This window comes from Gasterosteus aculeatus, chromosome 4 (genome assembly GCF_964276395.1).
Source record: "Gasterosteus aculeatus chromosome 4, fGasAcu3.hap1.1, whole genome shotgun sequence".
In the NCBI taxonomy this organism is placed as follows: Eukaryota; Metazoa; Chordata; class Actinopteri; order Perciformes; family Gasterosteidae; genus Gasterosteus; species Gasterosteus aculeatus.
Window position 1 is genome coordinate 23,640,322 of NC_135691.1, and position 24,560 is coordinate 23,664,881.

A 24,560-nucleotide genomic window follows, 5' to 3' on the forward strand; every position below is an offset into this window, starting at 1 on the left:
GGAATTGAGTCAATATCAGTCTATCCGTCTGACTATCTCTCTGTTGGTTCGGCCCCCTCCCATCACCACACTAAGCTGGAGTCTAGAATATTGTTGCTGAAAGCTTGCTCAACCAAGCTGCTGTTCCAGCTTTGTATCAGTGATAGAGGGAATATCCATGCTTGGACGACTTAACTATCTTTCTTCCTCTAGAATGACTATTCATTGTGGCAATGGTGCTATCAGCTTCACCTTTAGTTGATAACGTAGTGTTTTCCTCCCCGCTCCTTTCCTCTTGCTTGTCTGGTCCGCAGAGTTTCGATCAGGGGTGTCCACACTTTTTTGGCTTGCAAGATACGGAAGCGAGGGAACCGTCACAATCCTTCCATACATTCTGAATGGTCATGACCTTACTCGGATGTAGAATGCTGAGTTGAAACGTCGTCTGGCTCTCAATCTGTAACTCAATTGTGTACCCAGTCAGTGAAAGCCAGAGGTGTAAGACCCCGTCGGTGAAGGAGAGTACGTTCCCTCTTTTATCCTGTGCACATCAAAAAAGCAGTTTCTCATTTCTTTGAACAAGTTGCAAATGCTACATTATCAATTGCTGATGGAGTTCCTCTTGACTGCACTGTAATTCCTGCATGTACCGTTTTCCCCAAGGAGATGTCCTATGCTCACATTTCTACTTTTTTCTTCTTCTTTTTTTTCTGTCCTATGCACAGTTGTCTTTTCCTTTCTGTATTGCAATAACATGGTGTGTCATAAAATTACAGTACAAACAGTATAAGCGTAAATGTGAATCTTGCCCAGTCTCTTGCAATCAATCGCCCTCATACACTAAGGTGTAACTACCAATTTACAATAATTGTCATCAAAACTAGCCTAGTTTACATCAGAACAGTACACTGTCATCCTGACAACATGACTAAGCAATTTGACTGTCTTATCCATACACAAGGACTTGTTATTCTGATGACACTGACTGTTCAGTGAATGTTCAGTGACACAGATATTTACTTTTGAGAGATGAACAAAGGATTTTTGCTATTTGTGCAACTTATTTTGAGAAATGCACATACTGTTTCGCAAATGTCTTTGAGAAATGTACCAAAGCAACTGAGAAAGACTGTAAAGCTTTCTGCTAATATCCTCTATTTGTATAGTTTTTAAAATGAAACTAGATGTCTGTGTGGTTTATTTTATCGACCAGTATGTGCAAAACATTTGAAAATAATGAAAATAAATTGCCTTTACCCAAAACCTCTGGCTCTGGCTCTTGACCTTTACTCAGTCAAGAGCCATTTGACCACTTTGAAGCTTCATGGCTGCTCCAGAGCTGAGGAGGAGGGAACAGAGGGAACCAGAATATCACTCATATTCCAAAAACCTACTGCACAATCTACTTCTAATTTATTACTGTCAAACATTTTCTATTGCAAAGAGCTAACATGACGGCAACCAAATTGATACACTTGATGCTTGAAAATAGGTGTAATCGCATGTAAATATTTGACATAATACATGAGCTAACATGACACGATGTAACACAATGTAAATTAACATAGAACATGACAAAACCCACAGGACAGTCAGGCAAGGATGGGTAGCATCTTGGATTGTATTATCCCGTACTGTAACTGTCCTTTAATTGGCAAACCTCAGAGTACACACAGACTACATGCATATTCCTACACAATGAAGCTCAACATACATATAGAGAAAGAAGATCTGCTGCCTTCATTAACTTACTGGAGGATGGGAGACCAGCGGTAAAAGGCGAAGAAATATTGACAAGCTTTTGTGATTTGTGGCATGCACACAGTGTGTGGCTCAGAGATAGGTGAAGCACTGAGATGATGATGATGATGATGTCAGGCCTCTCTCTATTCCACCATATCTAACCATGTGTCACTTTACATTACATGCAGCGTGGCGGCCATTACCATGTGAATCCTTGTTTGTTTTGTGCCTACCTTTAAAGACTGGCTGCATCATGTGACAGGGACGAGGTGAAAAACAGCATCAAGGCTGAGCTTTTGACTCATGTGGAAATTACTTTCCCTTCCCCCTGGGGAGACGTATAGTGCTTTACAAATACCAGTTTGAGTGGGCCATTTTTTACTCGAGCTACGGCGCACACATGCTTGGTTAGCTCCGTCATCGTGCATATGCATTGATGTCTTAAGATCTGGAAGAGACTGTCTTGTTTTAACCTGGAAACAATGTTGGATTTTGTTCTGTTGTTTCCTAAGTGAATGAAAGAGTAATTTAATGATTTCTATGGACGTCAAAGTACCATAAGTTTCACAACATCCAAGTGAAAAGCATTGTAACTTCACACGGGGACACATAAAGGAAAAGAGAAGAGCAGATGCTGACTTTGAAGTTAAATAGGAAATCTTCTTGACTAGGCCGACAGCACGAGTACACTGGAGTATTATGTCAAATGTGAATAAATGCAGTTCAATGCTGAACCCAGAATAGAGAGTACAACATACACAAAATTGAATTATTAGCTCTGCATTTTTGATCATTGACAATACAAATTACATTCAAACATGAGACCCTCCTCAAGTGGGGAAGCAGTTTTAGGCTCTTTATATATACTGAGAACAGAAGGTGGATATGTGATTTTGTTTATAGTTTGTCATGTTAATTCTCCACACAGAACGAACCCAGGACATGCTTGCTGTTAGGCAACAGTGCTAACCACCACAACACCGTGCTGCCTAGAAGCATGAATGTAAAACATAAGTAGTCTGTTAGTCTGTAGTTCTCGCCTCTAGTCCTCTGACCACGCAAAGCTCTTTATCACTACATGTCATCATTCACACAAGAACTACCAGCAAAGTACCACCCGCCCATTACTAATCAACAATCACACATTCTAATCATAGCTGAAGGGGCAATGTTGCCTCATGTGTTTTGCTCAAGGACACATCAACATGCGGTTTTCAGAGCCGGGGATTGTACCAATCCCCTGATTGAAGGACAGTCGTGCTCTCCATTGATCCACAGTCGCCCTCTGTGAATGTGCTCATATGTGTGCATGTTTTATTATTGTGTATGTGGTGTGCTGTGGCAACTCTGCAGAAATGTACATGATGCATCTAGTTGTGTAGGGCTACACCAAAAGTTCAAAGGATTTGAATTGTGTCTGAAGCTGCAGTGCGCTTCAATGGCCAACTGAAAGACACAATATTTGTGTCAGGATTTCTAAAACTGTAAATGAATAAACTTCTGTCAAATTGCAGCTAGATAAACATATTTGCATGCGGATGGATCTACCCGGTTTGTTAACCTCTGACATACAAAGCAACCGGTTAGAAGCATTAGCAATGCTCCGTACAGAGAAGCTTCAATGGAGCTCCAGTTCCGACAGGCAGGTTTCACTGTGTATGGTAACTCCTGATATGAGTGTATGAATCGATGTGAAAGGATGAATGATGACATGTAGTGTTAAAGAGCTTTGAGTGGTAAGAACACTAGAAAAGAGACATACAAGTACAGTCAACATTTACAAAACGATTAGGCAAATTAGCAAATAACTTAAAAGAATGATGTATTATTAGATTCCCATTCATGTGAAATTTGACCTAGAATATTGTGCTTGTAAATATGTACATTACTATACTGCAAAGAAAATTTGTTTAGTTAATTAAATATACACTACGTTTTGACACTAATCACTGTAAATTGACACACAGTTATAACTAGTTTCCTTGCAGAACGTGGAGCAGCGGCCTGCTGTTAAGTGTTGCATTAATTTGCAGCCTGTTGCGCTTATAGAGATGGGAGGTGTTTGGAATTCCTCAGCGGACCTAAACGTGTCATGTGCTGATGAATTTATGCCTCAGATCCTCTCTGCGTGGGTAGGAGGCGAGTTTTAAAATACTGCTGCCTCGGCTCCGACACAACCCTCCCGGGATGCTAGAGCAGAGCTAGATATGTGGGGCATGCTGGAAAATGCTCACTCACAAACAAACTTGCAAATAAATACACGGAAGTCCAAAGTGGAGAGGAGGAGAAAACAACAAGACAGAAGGGAGGAGATAAAGAACAGCTCATTTGAAAGTATAAAGGGAGCAAAATGAGAAAATTGTTTTCTTTGGGGCAACTTTCACAAATACAAAACCGTTGGATGACCACAATTTGGGCTCGGCTCTGCAACAAGGGGAGGAGAAGTGAGAAGAGAGAAGATAGTGAAGAGATAGAGAGACATCCTCTCCATTGGAGGTGACTGGTGTTTGAACATCGTCTGCGGGTTAATGATGTATTGCATGCAGAGTCAAGTCTTTTACAGGCTTATATTTGACACTTCTATTCCTAAATTCCCCTGTCCACTGTATGGTTAGTATGCTTTGGATAGTTTGGTTCCTTCCATTATCAGTCTTACTACAGTAGTACAGGCAGGATTAGCAGCATAGAGCAAAGTGTTTAAGTACTGTTGGAGACATAAACATTTTACACCCCCAAAAAGGCCCAGCTTCAACGTCAGTAGGTTTTTGGTCGCACTCATGGTTTTTATATTAAACAACAAAAAGGCTTCCTGTGTTTTCCTTTTTTTGCAGAATCACAGTTATTCAATACGACATTGGGGACACAGTAGCTGATTGTTTTATCTCTGCTTATGTTTTATGCTTTTGTCAGAACCCTTTCTGATCTAGTCTTTGTTACCCAAGTTACATTTCTTGCCAGACAGTTTATGTGTAAAATTTACTTTCCTCAAAATTCACCTCATGAAAACAGTGTAACCTTATTAACTAATATATCTGCCCATGCACAGATACAAATAAATGAGTGGATTGCCTTCTCTGTCATAAGTCTACATACAACTAAATGTTTTACCTGCAGCATCACAAGACTGATGAACAGATTCACACATTCATTTTCAGACTTGTAATGGTTTCCCTCCTATCTCTTCCTAAATGGAGCTAAACAGCTGCTCTCAGACCAGCTCACATAATCCCAAGGAAAGCATCAGAATGCAGTCGTGGCTCCTCTTCACAGTTGCCAAGCAACAGAAAGGAAGTGCCAGTGCTTGTTGGTTTTTCACACAGCTGTGAAGATGTATGTGGCTACAGTGAAGTCATTGGTTGCTAATTAGCCATCAGCAGTTCCTTATCCGAAATGAATTCATCTGTAAATAAGATGAACAATATATTTTACAGGGGTGCGCCATTTAGGTAAAGGTGATCAATATTAGTCGATCATGCAAAACCAAATCCCTGTGGGGTTCATGCGATTGGTTTTGTGAGCGTGCATGTAAACAAATGAGTGTTCACCCCTATGTCTGTCCACAACTAATCTCTCATTTTGCTGCAGCAAAGTGCATCATATTCTTGTTGCCCAGTTACGGCTGCACGCTCAAGGACCTCTTTAATGCAGAGTGGCAGTGACTCACTCTTTCTCAGAAAATCTCTATCATTACCTGTTTTATACTGACATTGAATGCCCGCAAACTCCTCTCTCACACTTACCGGTATTGTTTGTATTCTGTGTTTGGCAAACAGAAAAAAAACACTTATACACACTCTTGACCACTCACGCATTGCTAGCACAGTTTTCTTTGACCGGGCAAGAAGAAGAAGACTGGTGAGGGAGGCCACCAAGACACCTAGGACCACTCTGAAGGAGTTCAAAGCTTCAGTGGCTCAGATGAGACAGATTGTACATACTGATGCCCGGGTTCTTCACCAGTCTAAGCTGGATGGAAGGTGGCATGTAGGAGACTCCAAGGTCAATTAGAAAGAGGTTCTTTGGTCTGTTGAGACAAATGTAGCTTTTTGGCCAGGAGACTAGACGCTGTGTTTGTAAGCCCCAACACATCACCACAAACATACTATCTCCTCTGTGAAGCATGGGGGGTGGCAGCATTGTCCTCTGGGATGCTTCTCAGCAGCAGACCCTGGAAGGCTTGTAGCAGTAGAAGCAGTGTTGGGCAAGTTACTGAAAATTAGTAATTAGATACAGTTACTAGTTACTTCTTTTAACGGTAATTTAATTACTTCACCAGTTACTAGGGAAAGTTACTTTTAAGTTACTTTTATGTCTGTTTTTTTAAATGTAATGAATATGTACAGTACTAAGCAGTCAAACACAATAAACTTTTTTAGACCTATTTATAATCAACATGCCTTCATATCAAGCAGTAGTAAAAGTCCCTTTGAATACTTACTACAAAAAAAACTGTCTCAGCCATTTAACTGTTCTTTTTTACTACATTAAAGTACATACCACATACTAAAAGAGTAAATAACCGTGCCTTGAGGTGCTGCATGTAATTGAATATGTAATTTAACAAATGGTTAACAAAATGGTTTAACAAACATGCCTCATAAGGCAAAAGGCTAAATAGCGATAAGAGATGAGATTCTCAACAAACGTTAAAATGGGCTAACAAATCTCATCTCTCACCAGTAGCCACAACATTGCTAGCTCTCAAACCAGTTGTTGAACCTCAATGTCATGCCCCGAAAACAGCGTTAGTAAAACTGTCTCATCTACTGTGATTTCCTGTTTTATTTTGAAAATTTACCTCCCTCTCGTCTCAGGCAACTTGCCCCTTCCTCCTGTGTCCTGGTCTGATTGTCTGCCCTACCCCTGATTTGTCCTGTGCCAGTTCGTCTTGTCTCATGCCAGGTAACCAGGGTTTTGTGAGTAGTATTTTTCCTCGACCACGAGTGATTTTTAGTTCAATGGCAGTATTTGTTAATAAACTTTTGATTTCTTTTGAACTTTGCCTGCGAGTCATGCATTTGGGTTCAGGGCCGTTGTCCAGTCGTGACACTCAAGAGGAGAAGCTTCTCAAACTTTTGATCTGAGAGCCTATTCCTCTTTGGAGAAAGAATCAGGTTCCCAAGGCTAAAGAGTCTTTCCACCGGGGCACTGGATGGAGTGGCTGCATTATATTTAAGTGATACTTTCTTTATTGTGGGAAACTGATTCAGAGCGTCCATCCCTGTGGCTCCTGATTTAAAGTAATCTGCTACTTCATTTTCAACAGAGACATAGGCATCCTCAAAGCTAAAGAATTCATCCTCTTTGGTAGTTGGCCGGCGCTGTGTTGCTGGGGTTTCCCCTGGGTGCTCATCCTGCTCTGGGACATATTTTCTGCGTTCTGCTACTAGACTTGCTTTTACCAGGTCCTTCCTCTCCTGGTTATTCAGCCAATGTAATTTGAACTTGGGTAGGGTTGCAGCAGCCAGTAGAGCATCATTATCCTCAAGAACACGTGCAAATCTAGTTTTGATTGCCTGAAATACATGACACAAAAGACATAAGAGTATTAAAACAAGTGTATTATACAATATGCATATTTGGCATATAGAATAAATCGGACTACAAGTCACTACTAAATTGACCTGCACTTTACATTATCCAGACACAAATAAATGCAACTGAGCTATGGATTGACTTAATATAAATGCTAAATAAAATAGCAGCTCTTACCTGAACCATTGCCTCTGGTAGGCTATCATTGATTACAAGGTGTTTTTTTAATTCCAGAGTCTTAGACGTCAATGTCTCCAGAGTGCGCAAGAGTGTTCCGTAAAAACAATTGTCCTCTCCTTGCAGAATGTCAAGAGCCACAGTAAGTGGCTTCATCACAACACAATACTCTTTAAGAACCTGGTGTTCCCTTTCTCTGAAGTTGGGATGATATTGTATTCAATTCGACCACAAGTATCTAAAAAAAAATCGAGCTACCGCATCATAGAACGAATTTCACCTGGTATAAGCAGCTTCTTAACAATAACGTTGACAATCTCCGACGCCACCGTTGACCGATTTGCTTTGTTCCACAGTTTCTGTAAATAGGTTTTCGTTTCCGGCTTTGATATTAGCCACCTATCGACATCAGTGCATGAGATGAGTTCAATGTGTGAGATGCGCATCTGTGATGCGGGGGTAAAACCACATCATTGACATCGACAGCATCATCCAGCACATCCCCAATGTTTGTAAAAGTCGCCTCATCCTTCTCCAAATTATCCTCCGTGTCTGGTACATTTGAAACGCCTTGACGAAATTAGAGCCATTGTCAGTTGCTGTCACTTATAGGCCATAGGATGAGTGGATGTTGTCTATTTCGGTGGCAATAATGTCATATGTATGTCAGCCCTTGAATCTCTGGCATGCCTGGGCTGATTTCCCACGTAGCATGTTGTTTGGATTTATCCAGTGTGCAGTTACACCTAGAAAGCTTTTACTGTAAGCAGTCCAGATGTCTGCTGTGGTAGAGACATGTTGTAAACCCTCAAATGTTTTAGTTTGTTTAGCTCGACCTGTATTTTCGCATATTCTCTGTTACAGCTAGAAAACGTCATTCTGCACATTTGTCCCAAGCCTCCATTTATCACTGGTATTTTGCTTATTAGTTGCCGGAAGGCAACTGACTCGACAGTTGACAGAGGATGCATGTCATCGACAACACACCGAGCAATCAATTTATCCAGCTCTGCCTGGCTTAACGGCTGCACTGCAGTCCGTGTGAAGTCCAGCCTTGACTGTTTGCATGGAGTGGCGCCTCCGTAGGGTAGGCGTAGCATCCGTAGGGTTACGGTCTTTCGCTACCAGCTTTGTTGAAGCGTGTTGTTTCAACGGGTGCTTCATAAGGTTTGAATTGCTACTCTTTGATGTAGATAGCTTCTTTGCACCTGCACATAATTCACTCACCACTACATTTTTGTCTTTAATTTCGACGAGCGAAAACTAATGCCCATACTTCTAGGATAGAATGCTCATTCTATCCGCACTGTCGGCCATGATGTGGTTTAATGCTCATTATTTATAATACAGGTAGATGAAAACCAGCGTTCTGATTGGTTGAGAGTGAGTCACGGGGGGTGCATTATTCAGCAACAGTTGCTGTTCACATTGACCCGAGCGTTCCGTATCACTACGCACTCAAAGTAACAGGTTAGCTTTTGCGAGGCCGTAAACTACTGAAATGAGATACACAACGTTTGGTGGCTACAACTATTTTGTGCTGAAAGGGAGCTATTTAGGTACTATTTGCTAAGAGAGTAACGCGAGTCATTTCAGTAATTGTAACTTAAAAAATACTTGCTTGTTACCGCTTGTATACACACTGGGTAGAAGGGAAATTAATGCAGAAAGATATCACTAAATCCTGGAGGGTAATCTGACTGAGTCTGCAAGAGAACCACGAGTTTGGGGAAGATCTATTTTTCAGAAAAAAAACAGCCAAAGCATCGGGAAAAAGCTCCACCGAAACAGTTTTTTTTGTTGCAAAATCTTTTTAAAAAAGCCAAATAATATTTGCCATGATTTCATTTTATCATTTCATATCATGAAATGAATGATATCAGTCATGATATCAAGGGGGGAAACATTCAAGGAGGGGTGAATACTTTTTATAGGCCCAGTATATGGCATGTATATGGATATGGCACTGTATATGGAACCAACCTAAGTTGTCCAATCTAGTTGCTGTACTAGAGCCGATTCCACTTGACAATTCCCCCAATGCTGCTGCTGTAATATGTGATTCCGCTATCCGATCACCCGTGACACGGCTGCATTCAATGGAATATCTTGTGCCAAAATAAAGTTATTTGAAGGTGGCAAAGACTATGATGCAATGACATGGGTTGTATTAGGTTTAAATTAGGGCTGCAACTAACGATTATTTTGATAATCGATTAATCGGTCGATTATTTCTTCGATTTAATCGATGAATCGGATTTTTTAAAAAGCGGCATTAAAAAGCTTTAATTTCCAACCCTTTATTCTAAAACAGAACCTTAAATTCGTCAGAACTAGTTCTCTATACTACACTCACAAACACACCCTCATGCTCACTTGAAGCATATTCATTCAATTATTACCATCATTGTAGTGCAAGTTAAGTAAATGCATAGAGCTAAAAAACAACCAAGTGCTATGAGATGAATTTAAAATGGCATTTGTAAATAAATGCATTAGAGGCTTCTTAGTTGATTTAATGGATCACCATGTGTCTCCCTTTACAGGCATAACATCAACTACCGTATAACCCACAGTATATGCGCAAGCGCACTGGACTACCATATATGACAGGATTAAAAAGTACAACACACACAAATATATTTGTCAACAATAACCGATATGGGACAAAGCACAAAGTATCAGACAAAACATTGAAAAATGAATGGTCCAAAAGAGGCGAGTAAATAAAAACGTGTCTTAGTCTTGCTAACTGCTTTACTGCTGTTATTAGCGAGCTAACGCCAGCTTGATCAGATGGATGACGAGTAAACAGGAGGCTTGTTACGTCCCTCACGTCAAAACGGGACAACGTGGACCGGGACCCCCCACGCTCGCGCACCTTAGACGACTAGTCGAACAGACGTCTCTCCCTGCGTCATGTGACTTACAACAACTGCCGGCTGCTCTTTCCTCTACGTCGGCTCGGCGCCTTTATTTTTATTTTTGCTCCGCGCGCATCTCCGCAACTCATTGAGTGACATAATAATCGTGCGACACAACGAATCGATAATGAAATGCGTTGCCAACGCTTTTAATAATCGATTTGATCGATTCGTTGTTGCAGCCCTAGTTTAAATGCATTACAATTGCCTTTATTTAACTAAGAAGACACACATTAAACATTGTTCTCAGTTAGACCTTGTCAAGAGGGAGTCGAAGTAGGAAGTAGTAGGATACAACAGAAGAAGGACAAATTAGACCATGATGCAGTGTATGAGGTCACGATAGACCATGATGCATTGGCAGCGACTCACTTACCAGAGTACGACAGATATGAGGAATTTGCAGAAAGCAACAAATAGCGGTTATCTAGAAGAAAGCAATGGAATAAACAATGAATAAGTAAATTATGTCATCAGGAGGCCATCTTGCGATGGAACTACAACACCAAATTAGGCAGAGTGTGATGTAGGCTGGCAAATGACAGATTCACCACATTTACCAACCTGCTCCTGACAGGGGTCCTATGATTATCAAAATGTGTTTTTTCTTTTTAAAGAAAAACCCACAAAAAAAACACAATTGTGAAGTGAACAGACAGTTGGCTTCGGCTTCTGATCTGATAGCTGCTCCTTTTGTCACACTATTTTTGTCCATTTCGATAATCTCCTATTTATTCATATGTCTTACTTTGTAAACAATCTTGATCAACATTTATTGTTTTAAATATGCTCAAATAATCGTCCCCTCAGGTTCAGTGTGATTCTGCGGTTGATGCTAATTAGTACATTTTAGCATGCTCATGTGAACATTTAGCTGAAGGCGCTGCAGTCCTTTTCGTATAGAAAAACAGAACTAATTGAATGGTTTCTGTCCCGTAGTCACATTAGACTGGAGGAAACATTTTTTAAAGATTTAAAGACCGACAGAACAGAAAACCCAGGCTTTATGCTCATTGGAGGTCACTTCTCCACAATGTGGCACCGAGCGTGAGTGGGTGATTGTAAGTTTGGCAGTTCAATTGGATTGATTCTAGTCTGTATTTTGAAGTGTCCTTTGTGATGTTTTTCTCAAAGCAATTGGGAATGAAGAATAAAAGTCTCCCATGTCAAAGTTGTCCTTTTCCGTTTATTTCTCACCAAGGGGATCAAAGTTTGCAACAGCTAGACATGAGAACCAGTGCAAGCTTCTCCTCTATAGGTTAGTTAGCATTACATGTATCTTCATACGCACACAAGGAATAGCTCTTTGGATTTATTATGTTACAGATAAGAATACTGGCACCAAAGAGCTCCAAGCCTGGGAACCCTCAGAATGTTGTCACAATACATTTTGTATTATAGTTAAGAGCCTTTTATGGGCACATCTGCCTTGTTTTCTGGTGTCAAGGACTAGGACCTAAGTCTCCAACTCCTATCAGTTAACAACTCGAGACAATTGTATGCACGCAGATGTGTTTGTGCATGAGTAAATCAGAGACCAGGAGAGAGGTGTCCGTGTCTCTGCTGATCAGATAGATAAAAACTTTCTCACTATTAAACTCATGATTCGCTTTAGACATTAACCCAAGAAACATTATGACATCATTATATTTTTCCATTACACCTTGAGCCCAGTTTCTCCTGAAGGCTGAGCCATCAGATCATGATGTGCAGGTAGCACCTTGGTAGCCACTGCAATTACTGTATGAATAGGTGTGAATGGATGAATGATGACTTGCAGTGTGAAAGAACTTTGATTGGTCAGATCTTGACCAATCAAAGCTCTTTCACACTGCATCATCATACAACCATGTCCACCTCCCTAATAGACTAGCTTCACTTGCAGTGTTCAGACTGTTTTTACATGCTCACCATTTCCCTTGGCCATGTAATGGCACCATTAGCTAGCTTTGAAAGAGCTCTTCCTTAGAAAGTATGGAGCATGAAAAATAAAAAGCCTCCAGTTGGGATGCAGCTATAAAGAGAGTTGTTGTGTCTGTGGATGTGAGAATTGTCCTGTACCACTTCTGTCACCCACACATAAATGTCCTCCCGTCCCTTCGTGTACTCAAACAGCGATGCCTCATCTAATATGTTTCTATGAGCGATGTCCCCTTTGCCTGTCATTTCCTCCCACCGCTGGATGGTGGATCTGGCCTGTTTGTCTTAATGCATCACATGTGCTCCCATCAACTGTAGCACAGATACCTAAGTGCATAGTACTCTTTCAAAGCCCATACTCATGATATAAGGCTCTGAGCCCAGAGTGCAACTTTGATTGATGGAACAGCTTCTCCAGAGCTTGCCTCTTACCGACATGAATGAATAACTGTAGAGACAAAAACACAATTACTTGTCCCAAATAACATATTATTTTTGTCATTGAACAGTGCACTGCATAGCTCTCCAACACGCTATGTTTACCCTCTCTCTTTGGATTGTTGACACTTTCAACTGTAGTGTCTAACAGAACACACCATAACAGAAGTTCACTTCCCATTGCACCTGAGAGGATATTCTCACCCTTTCTCTCAAGGTTAAAATAGTTGGAGTCTGTTTAAAATCCCAAGCTAACTCAGGCATTGATGACTCTGTAAGCTTGACCTGGCCTGCTTGTTTTTGTATTGTGTTGGGTCCAAAACTGGAGTCTAGAATTGTTGCCCAAATAAATGCTGCTTATAGCGAGTCAGGGTAATGTGAGGGTACAAACGTTCTCAGACTGGATTGCTTTGATCAGAGTCAAAGTTTCATCTGAACTACAAAAGGTGTGTGAACATAATAAAAAGTCTGTGAAGTGACTTGTTGGAGCGTTTTGCGTTCCAACAAGTTACTTCAAAGAATGCAAATGTTTAGCCTTCAGTCTCTTTGATCTATCAATTTCTTTAGAGGCAGTGGGTTACCTCTTTCTTGTTGAAATGTTTCAGCTCAAAATAGCTAAGTGACAGACTAAAAAGATGCTTTCCATAGCGGGAAAAATCCAAAAAAGGATTTGAGGCACTTATGCAGGACACATATCGGGAGAAATATCAATAAAGCATAGTCATCCCAGAGAAGTTTACCTCTCCAGCTTGAAACTTAAAGTTAAATTAAATGTTAAACTTAAATGTTTTAGACAATATAGCTCCATTGAAAGCTTTGAAGCTGGTTTCCTGCTTCAACAGTGAACGGAAGCTTTACAGCACAAAACACCCAAATCTTTACAGCTCAGGAGTCATTTTAATCTCTTTCTATGTATCTAAATGAAGTTTGGGGTGAGGGTGGGGTACCGTCAGTTGTAGAGTCACCGGTAAAGACAGAAGGCTGGGTGAATAACTAGGCAGGATTGGCAACAGGATATCAGTCCAAGAGAAAATGCGGGAAAGTCTGACATACTGCTGAGAACAATCTGGCAACAAGTGAGTGAGTGAATGGGGTTGAAATACTGATGGGACTGAGTAGGGTAGACATGTGATTAAGGTCCTATTTAGGTTAGCTCAGCTCTCTGTGTATTATATTGAGATTCTAGCACACACTTGTGCTTTTAAAGTAAGTGACGGGGACTAAATGGTCCTGTAATATTACATGTACTACCATATATATTCAAAATTTAAATTGAGCTTAAGAAGTGTTCCAGTGATATAGGTGCTATGCGGTTTTTGGGATCTTCACCATGTGGTTGGAACAAAGAGAGTTCGGAATTTGGCCTACATGAACTGTTTGTTCAGAGCCTGTTTTGGTGAAAATTTTGGTGAGTTGTTTTTTTCCAGCGTTTTTGTGTTGGGAGACATGCCAGATACCCAAATTAATGTATAGAAGCACTAAAAAAGTGGAATTTTCATAATATGGCCCAACTAACAATTTAACTTTAATACGTGTCAAAAATAAATACTATAATAAATAAATACAGTGTTAAATACACTGTACGTAGAGTTAAACCCAACACCAAGAAGTGTGTCACTGGTGTGCAGTTAGATTTAAAACCTATGAAAGAGTTAATTTAACTCTACTACGTGTCACAAATAAATTAGATCAGTGATAAATACACTCTATGTAGAGTAAACCCAAGTCCTTGACACTGGATAATGACTCCATTCTTTCGAACAATTGACTCTGTATCCGTTGAACGTTGAACGTTTTTCGGTGTGATTTCAACTCTGCACTTTTGCCTAATTCCGGAAAAATTAACTCTATGAATTTTGCTGTGCAACTTTAACCTGCAGAAGGAAGAGAAGGAAACATTGTCTTCCCTCTCCAGTCGACATTTGCCGGTCATAAGAAAGATAAACTTGCTTTCACTTCAAAAGAATTCACGCTGCCATATGAAGAATTGATTGCCGCAGTTTGAATTTGCCACAGTTTGAATTTTCACACAGGAACTGAAAGAACCACATTGACCGCTACAGAGTCATCCCACAGAGGGAGCCTTATGTCTAGGCACAAAGAAGTCAGTGTGTTATTAAAAGTTCACTGTACTGTTATGTTATTGTGTTAATTACAAACCGGCAAGCTACGTCAGTGCTGTGTATTCATTCTTGGGGTTTTTTCTATTCTTCCCTTAGAGCCATTTTTTAGTTTTGCTTAGAGTTGTTACAGACGCGACCACGAGTACCATTTTGGTATTTTTACTCCAAAATGACATTTTGTATTCTCACGTGGTCAGATACAGGATTTGCCATTTTAGTAGTTTTCTAGTTTCTCCCCCTGCACACATGCATGTGTATTGTGATAAAAGCTTAATATTGTGGCATGTGCCTGAACTCAAACATTCACTGTCCATCATTAATGTGGCTTTTTGCTGACTATTGACGTATTGAGTGAACAGCAACTATGATAATTGATTTATACTTGGGTTATTGGTCCCTGATCTCAAGGTGTTTCCCAATTATTGTTATTATTTGTCAATAATTGTACTTACATTCATTATTTTATTAATTTAACAAATTGGTTTTCATTAGCCAAACCCCCCCCTGTCAGATTCCAACAGATGACTTGGATTAAAAGGGAAACCCTGTGTGTTGCCCATGAGGGCCGTGCAAAGTCACGGTTCCTATTTCAGACAGATGACAGGACATGCTTGGTCCTACTGCCTTCATCGGGCAGCTTCGTGCCATTTTCTAGCAGGAATTGTTGACACATCTGTCTGATAACACCAGCACAATGGTGATGTAGGCAGAGCAGGGGAGAGACAGCGAGGGAGGAAGGGGGGGCTCTTTAGCAGCGTTCGCACAAGCAGAGCTGGCTTCACCCGGAGCAAAGCCCATGGAAGAGGCAGCGGTTCCCCTACTGCTCCTCCTGCTCTGCCTGCCTCCTTAGCTCCTGCTACATTTCCTCTGGTGAGTACGCAAGCTGTGGACGTTAACGTGGTTGTGTGGAGTATGAATAGTCTCCTGGAATGCAGAGACTTGCCGATGGTGATGAAGATTTGCCTTACAGTAAGGCATTTACTGAGAGGTTATTTATCGGCAGTGTAGGTTGTGATGCGAGATTCACACATGCTGTTGCCAAGGCTTTCTCTTTCAAAATACGAGCGAAACGAAATGAGCTGCTTCCCTTTAGCTCCGAGCTGTCAGTGTTTCAGCTGGGTGATTCAGAGGTGCCATTTCCTCGGCAGCTCCTGCCATCACTGCTCACTGGATTCTTGTGTTTATAAAAAAACAATCAATGAGAAACCAAACCAGATCCAGATGCCTAGTTATCTTGCAGCACTGACTTGGTTTACCATCCGATCAACATCAGTTGTAACCAATGACGAATTTGAGGATACAGTTATTTCATTCGTTTGTGGAAGCCAAATGTGCAACAACAATAGTTTCTTCTTCTAGGTGTAGAAAATTACAAGGCAGCCCTCAATTCTATTGTCATCTAAAGACAATATATTACCTATAGTTACAATGTATGTTCTATCCAAAAGAAGTGGATTGTTTATTTTCGTAAACTATTGGAATTAGATATTTTGAATTATTATAGGTAGAGGTAGACAAACTGTTGGGTTTGTCTACCTCTGATTGATAGAAGAAGACATACTACCTACCTACCTTTAGAACCACAGTTCTGCAGCATCAGCAACAATTCTAACAGGCACATCAGATAGCCACAGTTTGAGATTAACCATGTGGACGGCTTCGTCATAGTCCTAGTGGCTGTGAGGACGGGGAGTGAAGGATGCAGAAGTTGAGCAGATGGATAGTGTGGAAGATTTGCCCATTAACTATACACAGCCAGAGAAAAGGGATTTTTATCATAGCAACCTAATAATGTGCTGTCTCTATTTTTACAAAATAATCTGTGAATTCCCTTGACCCCTTTCTGAATTTGACCTTTTATTCTCAAGGGTAGTAATCAAATAGCCTTCCTCATTTATAACACCTTTTAATGTAAAAAAACACCAAATGCAGAATTGGAATCCTGGAAGTCTGAAAACAATTAGTGTGCTGGTGTTCTTCAATGTGTATGCTAAAATAATGTGGTTTCTGTTTTTTTTAACATATTCCATTTGCCATGTTAAATCAATCTTAAAACAATGATGAATAAATGCACAGGATAATTGGTAGTTGCCGTCTTTGAAAAAAATACATTAGAGGCTAGTAGATTCTCCAGCTCCATTCTTTTTCATAAATGTATCTGAAAATACTGCATTTTTTTCAAGTTGTTCCTTGAATACATTATGAATGTTAAAAGTATATAAGTGTGATTATGTGCCCTTTATGAGCAGGTTTAAGTTCTATTTACTACAGCTATGACTTTATCCAGCGGCTGAGTGAGAGTGTGCAACGTTTACATGCTCCGACTGATAGATAGTTAGGAGGGAATACACACTCACATAACGTATTCTTGGAGCTCTGCTCACTTGAATTGACAATACTTTTTGAACCCATGGGAGGCATTTAAGAAAGGTCATGAACAAATACAAGCTGTACCGAGCAAACAGACAATTGTCTTAAGCTCACTTGATTTTTATCAAATTTGATATGGTTTGCTTATTTGATACATTACCTCTCCATCATGGCGGATCTAATCAGAGCAACAACAAATAAAGTTGTCATATTTTCAGGACAAAGTTGTAATATTACCATCTGGTGTTGTAATATCACCATCTGGTGTCCTGGTGCAGCCAGAACAACCTGGAGCTCAACGCTCTAAAGTCAGTTTCCTGGGCTCCATCATCAGCCAGGACCTCAAGTGGGAGCTGAACATCAGCTCCATCACCAAAAAGGCTCAGCAGAAGTTGTTCTTCCTGAGCCAGCTGAAGAAATTCAACCTGCCAAAGACGATGATGGTCCACTTCTACACGGCCATCATCGAGTCCATCCTCTGCTCCTCCATCACCGTCTGGTACGCTGCAGCCTGCCCTTATCCTTGGCTGTGGCTGCAGCCTGTCATCCGCTCTGCAGAGAGTCGCTTTAACTGTCATTTTTCACTCGTCACTTTTGTCACTTCCTGTTCGCTGGTACACTTTATTTTTAAATATTTTTAACTTTAAATTGTATCATTTCATTTTAAACTAACCCATAGCCTTATACTACTAACCCGTAGAATTATTTTTTATTTTATTCCTCGTGCACTGTACACACGATTCATTGTCGTCCATTGTCGTACTGTCTGCTGTTACGCACCAACCGCCAAGTCAAATTCCTTGTATGTCTGACATGTTATGGCAGTAAATGTTTCCTGATTTCTGATTCCTGATTAAGAGAAGAATTAAGTAACAATTTAATTACATCAAAGTGGATATTTCAAGAAAGTTCAAACCCTATCTATGCAGCCCTTCACTCCATTGCGTCTCTGGGTGAGACAAAGTATAGAGTTCATTGCAAATGGAAAAAACATTACGGACATATATCTTACCATTTTGTGTCTAACATAAATGTTCACACAACACTTCAGTAAAGTGCAGCTCACATCTGCTTTCCACAGCATTTTTTTTGGAAGCATCTTGAATTAAGGATAGTCCCAACAAAACAAATCTCCCTTTAAGAGGACAGACTAGCTAACTGTAGTCTACCGGGACCTATGGACTGACACACATTACATTAGACAAAATAACATATTCTGTAATGACTTCCTTCTAGAAATCTCAGATAATTATTTTTGGAGGGCAGGGGTTGTTCTTCCTGAGGCAGCTGAAGAAATTCAACCTGCCAAAGACGATGATGACGATGATGGTCCACTTCTACACAGTCCATCACATCGAGTCCATTCTCTGCTCCTCCATCACCGTCTGGTACGCTGCAGCCACAGCCAAGGACAAGGGCAGGCTGGAACGTGTCATCCGCTCTGCAGAGAGGGTGATCGGCTGCAATCTGCCGTCTCTGCAGGACTTGTTTGCTTCCAGGTCTCTGAAGCGAGCTAAAAAGATCGTAGCCGACCCCTCTCACCCCGGACAACACCTGCTTGTGCCCCTTCCATCTGGCAGGAGGCTGAGGTCCATCAGGACTAAGACCTCCCGCCACACAAACAGTTTCTTCCCATCGGCAGTCGGGCTCATCAACAGAGCCCGGTCCCCCACTGACTGACTCTGACATTCCACCGGTCACTCTCTTTCATACTGCACATGTCACTTTAAATGTCATTTTTCACTTGTCACTTTGTTGTCACTCGTCACGTTGTCACTTGTTCGCTAGTGCACTTAATTTTTTTTTTTTTTTTAAACTTTTTAAATATTTTTAACTTTAACTTTATTCTCTTATTTTAAACTAACCCATAGCATTAGCATTTTATTTTATTTTATTACTTGTGCACTGCTGTGCACATTATTGTGACATTATTGTTGTGTTCCATAACAAAGTTAGTTTAGATCAATCACTATAGGCTTTCATGGTGTATAAAGGTTGACCTCTATCCTTCCCTAAGAGCCGTTTTTGTAGTTTTGCTTAGAGTTATCACAGACTACGGCTGTCATTTTGTTTTTACAGTGATTAAACGCTCTCCTTTTTGTCTTTTGTCTCCCTGTCCTGTTCTCTATCTTCTGCAGTCACAATGAGAGAAAGGTGACCTGTAAGCACCCAGTGTCAGGAGTCCCTTCCCAAGACAACTGCATCTTTGTCGTAAATGAACAGTAAGTCTCTCTGCACTCTGACACACCCACACAGCATGCTCTCCACTTAGGTTCTCCAATGTCAACGGAGAAACATCCGTTGCTAGTGATTATGACTGGAGAGAGGGAGACGGTAACCATGTTACCCCTACCATTATAACGGCCCCTCCTGAAAAAGTAATAAATAAAATAAAAGTTAAAGTTTTTATATCTGTGCTGTGGCAATGTACGTTGTGCTTACTTGTCCATATTAGTCGTTATTGTACAACCCTAATGTTAATTTCACTTTTTCTCAATCGCTTTGGTGAGTTTTTCACATCATCCCTAACAATAATAAGTGAATTTCTCAGAACAATTTCTACAAAGTGCAATATATAATAGAAATGTTTCTTCTATGTTTAGAAGTAAATATTCATGCCAATGATAAGTCATTGAGTAATTGTTCACAAACAAGGTCGTCAAAATGTCAAAAAGTCTGACTGCTGACAAACCGACTGCAAAAATGTTGCTAAAACAACTAACTTCTCCTAAAATTACATTCCGTGACTTCAATATGGTAGTATTTATAAACATGGACCTACACAGGGACAGACGAGTCCGGTCTTAAAATCATATTAAATAAGGGCGTAAGATTGGTGCTTTTCGCTGGTCAAAATCTGCCCTCTTTGCTTCCGCCTTCCGGTGTAACTGTGAAGCCTTCTGTATGCTAGTGAGATTTCATGTATATACAGATGCTCTTACACGCACTAGTGAGATGCTCTTACGTTCACTAGTGAGATCCTCTTACGTGCACTAGTGAGATGCTCTTACGTTCACTAGTGAGATGCTCTTACATTCACTAGTGAGATGCTCTTATGTGCACTAGTGAGGTGCTCTTACGTTCACTAGTGAGATGCTCTTACGTTCACTAGTGAGATGCTCTTTATGTGCACTAGTGAGGTGCTCTTACGTTCACTAGTGAGATGCTCTTACGTTCACTAGTGAGATGCTCTTACTTGCACTAGTGAGATGCTCTTATGTGCACTAGTGAGATGCTCTTACATGCATGTGTGTTTCTCATATGTACGTGTGTTTCAGATGAGTATGTATAATGTTTTATATATGCGCGTGCATAGGTTTAGAGAGTATGTATGTGTGTGTGAGTGCTTCAGTAGTGTGCATGAAAGACATTTAAATAGTGAACGTAAGAGTGTTTTATTAGTATATGCTCCGGCGTGTGCACAATTTGTGGACAAATTTGCATATAATATTTTCTCACTCTTTTAGGGCTTGTTTAAGTTGGATTTGGAGCATTTTCAAACATATAAGTTGACCTTTCTAGTAAAAACCTGTTTCCAACCCTGTGACGTATTATTAGAGCTGTTTGTCATGAGTATCTCTTATGAGACGGTATGTGGCAGAATTATCAGGTTCAACAGGGTTTGCCCCAGAAAACGGGGGCTCATTGTTAAAGGTCTGGCCTTTAAAATCACACTTGTTGTCAGTCATAGTGGATCCCAAAAATAATGTATTGAGATGCACAGTTAAGCAAATCTTATAGAGCAGATTTTATGAAATTGCCATATGCTTCTCAACACATTTCCAGATGATCCTGCTATAGTTTTTCACTGAAATTCCCTCACCTTTTCTTCATAGTCAGTCAGATTTTCTTTTCCAGATTCTTTAATGTCATCCACAGTAATATAATTGCGTCTGGACTGGCCCTCCAGATATTCTCTGTGTCCAAATCTGATCTGATCTTTGAATCATGATTTTTACATGACATTTTAAAATAATCGAAATCTCCAGTTATTTCTAGACTCACCTTATCAGGCCCACAGACCAAAATTTGGGTTTAGAGTTTCAAACTTTCAGATGTGTGATCAAATTAGAGGAACTCATCATAAACTAATATAATAATGCCGCACACTCCTGGAAAGCTTAAAGTCCGGGCTACAAAGACAGAAAAACAGTTTGAACATACTCCAAACACAATCACAATTACATTACAAGTTATGAAATATCATATCCAAATAGGCCAAAACTGAAAAATAATACATCTTTAGCCCCATCAATCAAAAGCTAGATGTCATTAGATGACATCAAACTGCAAGTGCATTCCACCCTGCATAACATTTCTCTTAGACAAATCTTTCCAAAATTAAGGAAAAAATAAACACCAAGCACCCGAATTACATGTCCAATCATAAATGCTCCTTACACCTGCAGTGTTCAACAGAAAAAATATTATAAATTGAATTGATTAAATTGATTAAAGCTCAGCCGACATGTTGTGCATTTCACAAACATTTCCTATCGTCAGAGTAAAGCGGCATCCCTCGCTATATACGTTTTCTCTTCACTCTGGCTAAGGAAGCTGGTGGTGTTCCCATGTGTCTGCCTCGATTCCATTGGTTCTGATGATTACAACGAGGGGTTGGACTTGAAAATCACTTGATGATTCGCTGAGCTTTGGAAAAATGCACCTTACCCATCCGCCTTGACTCTCCCGCGAGTCACCTAAACCACTATAAGCTCTAGATTTGTTCTGCTTTACTCAAAGTAAAACCTTTACACAGATACTGTCCACATACTGTGCTTTCATATAGGAGTGTTTTATCCTTTCTATTTTCAAGAGTCACAGTCCCTCCAAGTACTTCTTTTTCAGGCAAATCTGAGAACACATATTTTTAAGTTTCTTCCGGTTTCCAAGGTTTTGTAGGTTAAGTATTTTTAGCTGGTCCTACAATTAATGCACTTTAACTGCACAAACCACCACAAGGTACCAATAATGTCTAAAGTTTGGTTGTTTTGTGGAGTTTTGATTGGAGACTTCTCCGTTTAAATCAAGCACTAGGATTTAAATTGCAGACAGGATTCTTCTGATTTTTGATGGAGAATAAAACAAACAACAGGATTATAGAAGCAGTGGCAGCAGTGCTGTAGTCACTGAAGCTCATAAAGAGGCAACGAGGGAGGCTAGACGTTGACATGTGATTGTCAGTCAGACCCAATACCTAGTGTCAGATTTCTCAGTGTTGGTTTTTCCGGGTTGTTTTGTTCAACTAATGTTAGATGGTTGCACAACCCTGTACAAAATTAATTTCAATTGTTTCATCTCTGTTTCATAGCACTGTACTTATTAACATGGAGGTGAAATGCCTTACTGACACCTGTTCTTGCCTCTCTATGTTTCTCACCCTGTGGCAGTCCGGCCCCTCAGGCTTCGTCAGAGCAGGGCAGCAGCAGTGACAAGAAGGAACGTCCCATGAGCACGATAAGCGAGGCTTCAAACTACACAGGTGGCTCTGATTACAGCACCTTTCCCGGCAGCCCGGCCACCACCGTGACTACTGCCAACACCACCACCTCCACGACATCCACACGGGTCAGTCTCCATCCATCCATTTACAGCACATCTATGTTGGGGAGTTTAATCACATTTAAATTATTAAACACAAATTTTGTCAGAAGCATTTACATACTAACATAATCTAGCTATCTTTGTGATCTGTTCTGTTAACGATATATAAATTATTATCAAGTTCAAGATATTTTTAACATTCATCCTTTTGTGTAATGATAATTGATGGAAAAAATGAAATATGTTCACTTATATGATTTTAACTAACAGTAAACTTTCAGTGCAGCACCCAACATCTCTGAAATAGTAGATTTGTTGTCCTGAAATCAAGTCAGTTTCAAAAATATATATATATTTTTCTCTGCGATACCAGTACACGGCCTGGTGGTTGGGGACCACTGTACTAGAAATTACAACTGTACACTCTGTTTGTTGTAGCAAAAACATGATTGGGATGTTCCCATGATTTATGTTTTATCATTAACATGTGGAAGACAGCTTTTGTCAATGAACATTTTGTATTTTCCAAAAAGCTAAACATATCTCTTTTGATTGCCTTCAAAATCTTAGCAGCAACTAAAGCAGGATTTTTGTTGAAGTTCAGATCGTTGTAGAGACAGATCATAATCTTGATTTCATTCATTTCAAGTCCATAGCATATTAACGCACAAGACAGGATCTTTCCATTTAACAGTATGACATTAAGCAACAAATCCACAATCTTTGCCCCTTAAATTACTGTTTTGAATATAATGAAATTATGTTTGTTATATAACCCAAAATAAGTTTAGCTAATATGCTAAATATAGTAAAAATTCAAAGAAAATAGTTTAAATAATAAAAAGGCATTTCTCCTAAAAAACATTTGAAGAGACAGGGTTGACCTGGGGGCAAATGTAAACTTAGCAGTACGGGTTACCCAAATCATTGTCATACTCATCTGAAGTAAATGTCAGGGTTGTCTGGCTATTATTTTCCAATATAAAAAAAAGGTAATGAAAGTTTCACTAAACAAGTGAAATAACAATCTTCTATTCAGTGTGCATGTTCTCAGTCAACTTCAGATTTGATAGGGGTTCTAGAATAAACTAAAAACATTGAGGAACTACTCTCTAAGTACACACCTATGTCAACCTCTTGAAACTGGTTCAATACTAGCATCATAAGTTGTCTTCAACGTAGACTTAAACAAAGTATTGTTTAAGTATTGTTTGTATGGGTTTTGTGGAATAATCTTTGTTTAATGTTTGTTGCTGCTGGAACAGCTGCTGTTTTACCATACAAGCTTCTCCACATATAATGCACCAAACTGTTGTTGATGCTGATATTTTGGTTTATTTTTTCTCACTGTATCTCTGGATGGAAACTGATTTCAAATACATCACATTCAGTGTTACTTGTTAATTGAAGTGTTTCTGAATATAAGTGTAGATACAAATCAACCTATCCATGTATTTCAACAGCCATCTCGGTCTTTCAAAAAAGTTCACAACTTTGGGAAGCGCTCAAACTCTATCAAGAGGAACCCCAATGCCCCGGTGGTCAAGAGCAACTGGCTTTATAAACAGGTACAGCAGGCGGGAGGATGGGATGTGGTTGAGTTTGTTTGGGAGTGATGCACACTGATGATATGAAAAGTAGCAGAAACATTAACGGTAATTGTATTATTCAATGCTTTTTATTTGGAAGATAAAGATTCCCAATATCATGACTGTATATTAATCACACAGCTGAGTCAGGACATGGTTAGTTTAGCTTAGCATTGAGACTGGTGGCAGGGGGAAAAGGTTAGCTGGACTCTGTCCAA

The 24,560-nt window shown here is 40.0% G+C and overlaps 1 protein-coding gene across 24 annotated transcripts in view; it reads left to right on the forward strand.

Moving 5' to 3' along the window:
* LOC120817254 (pleckstrin homology domain-containing family A member 5) overlaps positions 1-24,560 on the forward strand; it is a 117,611-nt gene that overhangs the window by 49,079 nt on the left and 43,972 nt on the right. For all 24 annotated transcript variants that reach the window (XM_040173247.2, XM_040173255.2, XM_040173249.2 and 21 more), the window contains exons 4-6: positions 19,348-19,431; positions 22,600-22,777; positions 24,217-24,321. In XM_040173247.2, coding sequence (XP_040029181.2) covers positions 19,348-19,431; positions 22,600-22,777; positions 24,217-24,321 — 367 coding nt within the window. The remainder of the gene's footprint in view (positions 1-19,347; positions 19,432-22,599; positions 22,778-24,216; positions 24,322-24,560) is intronic.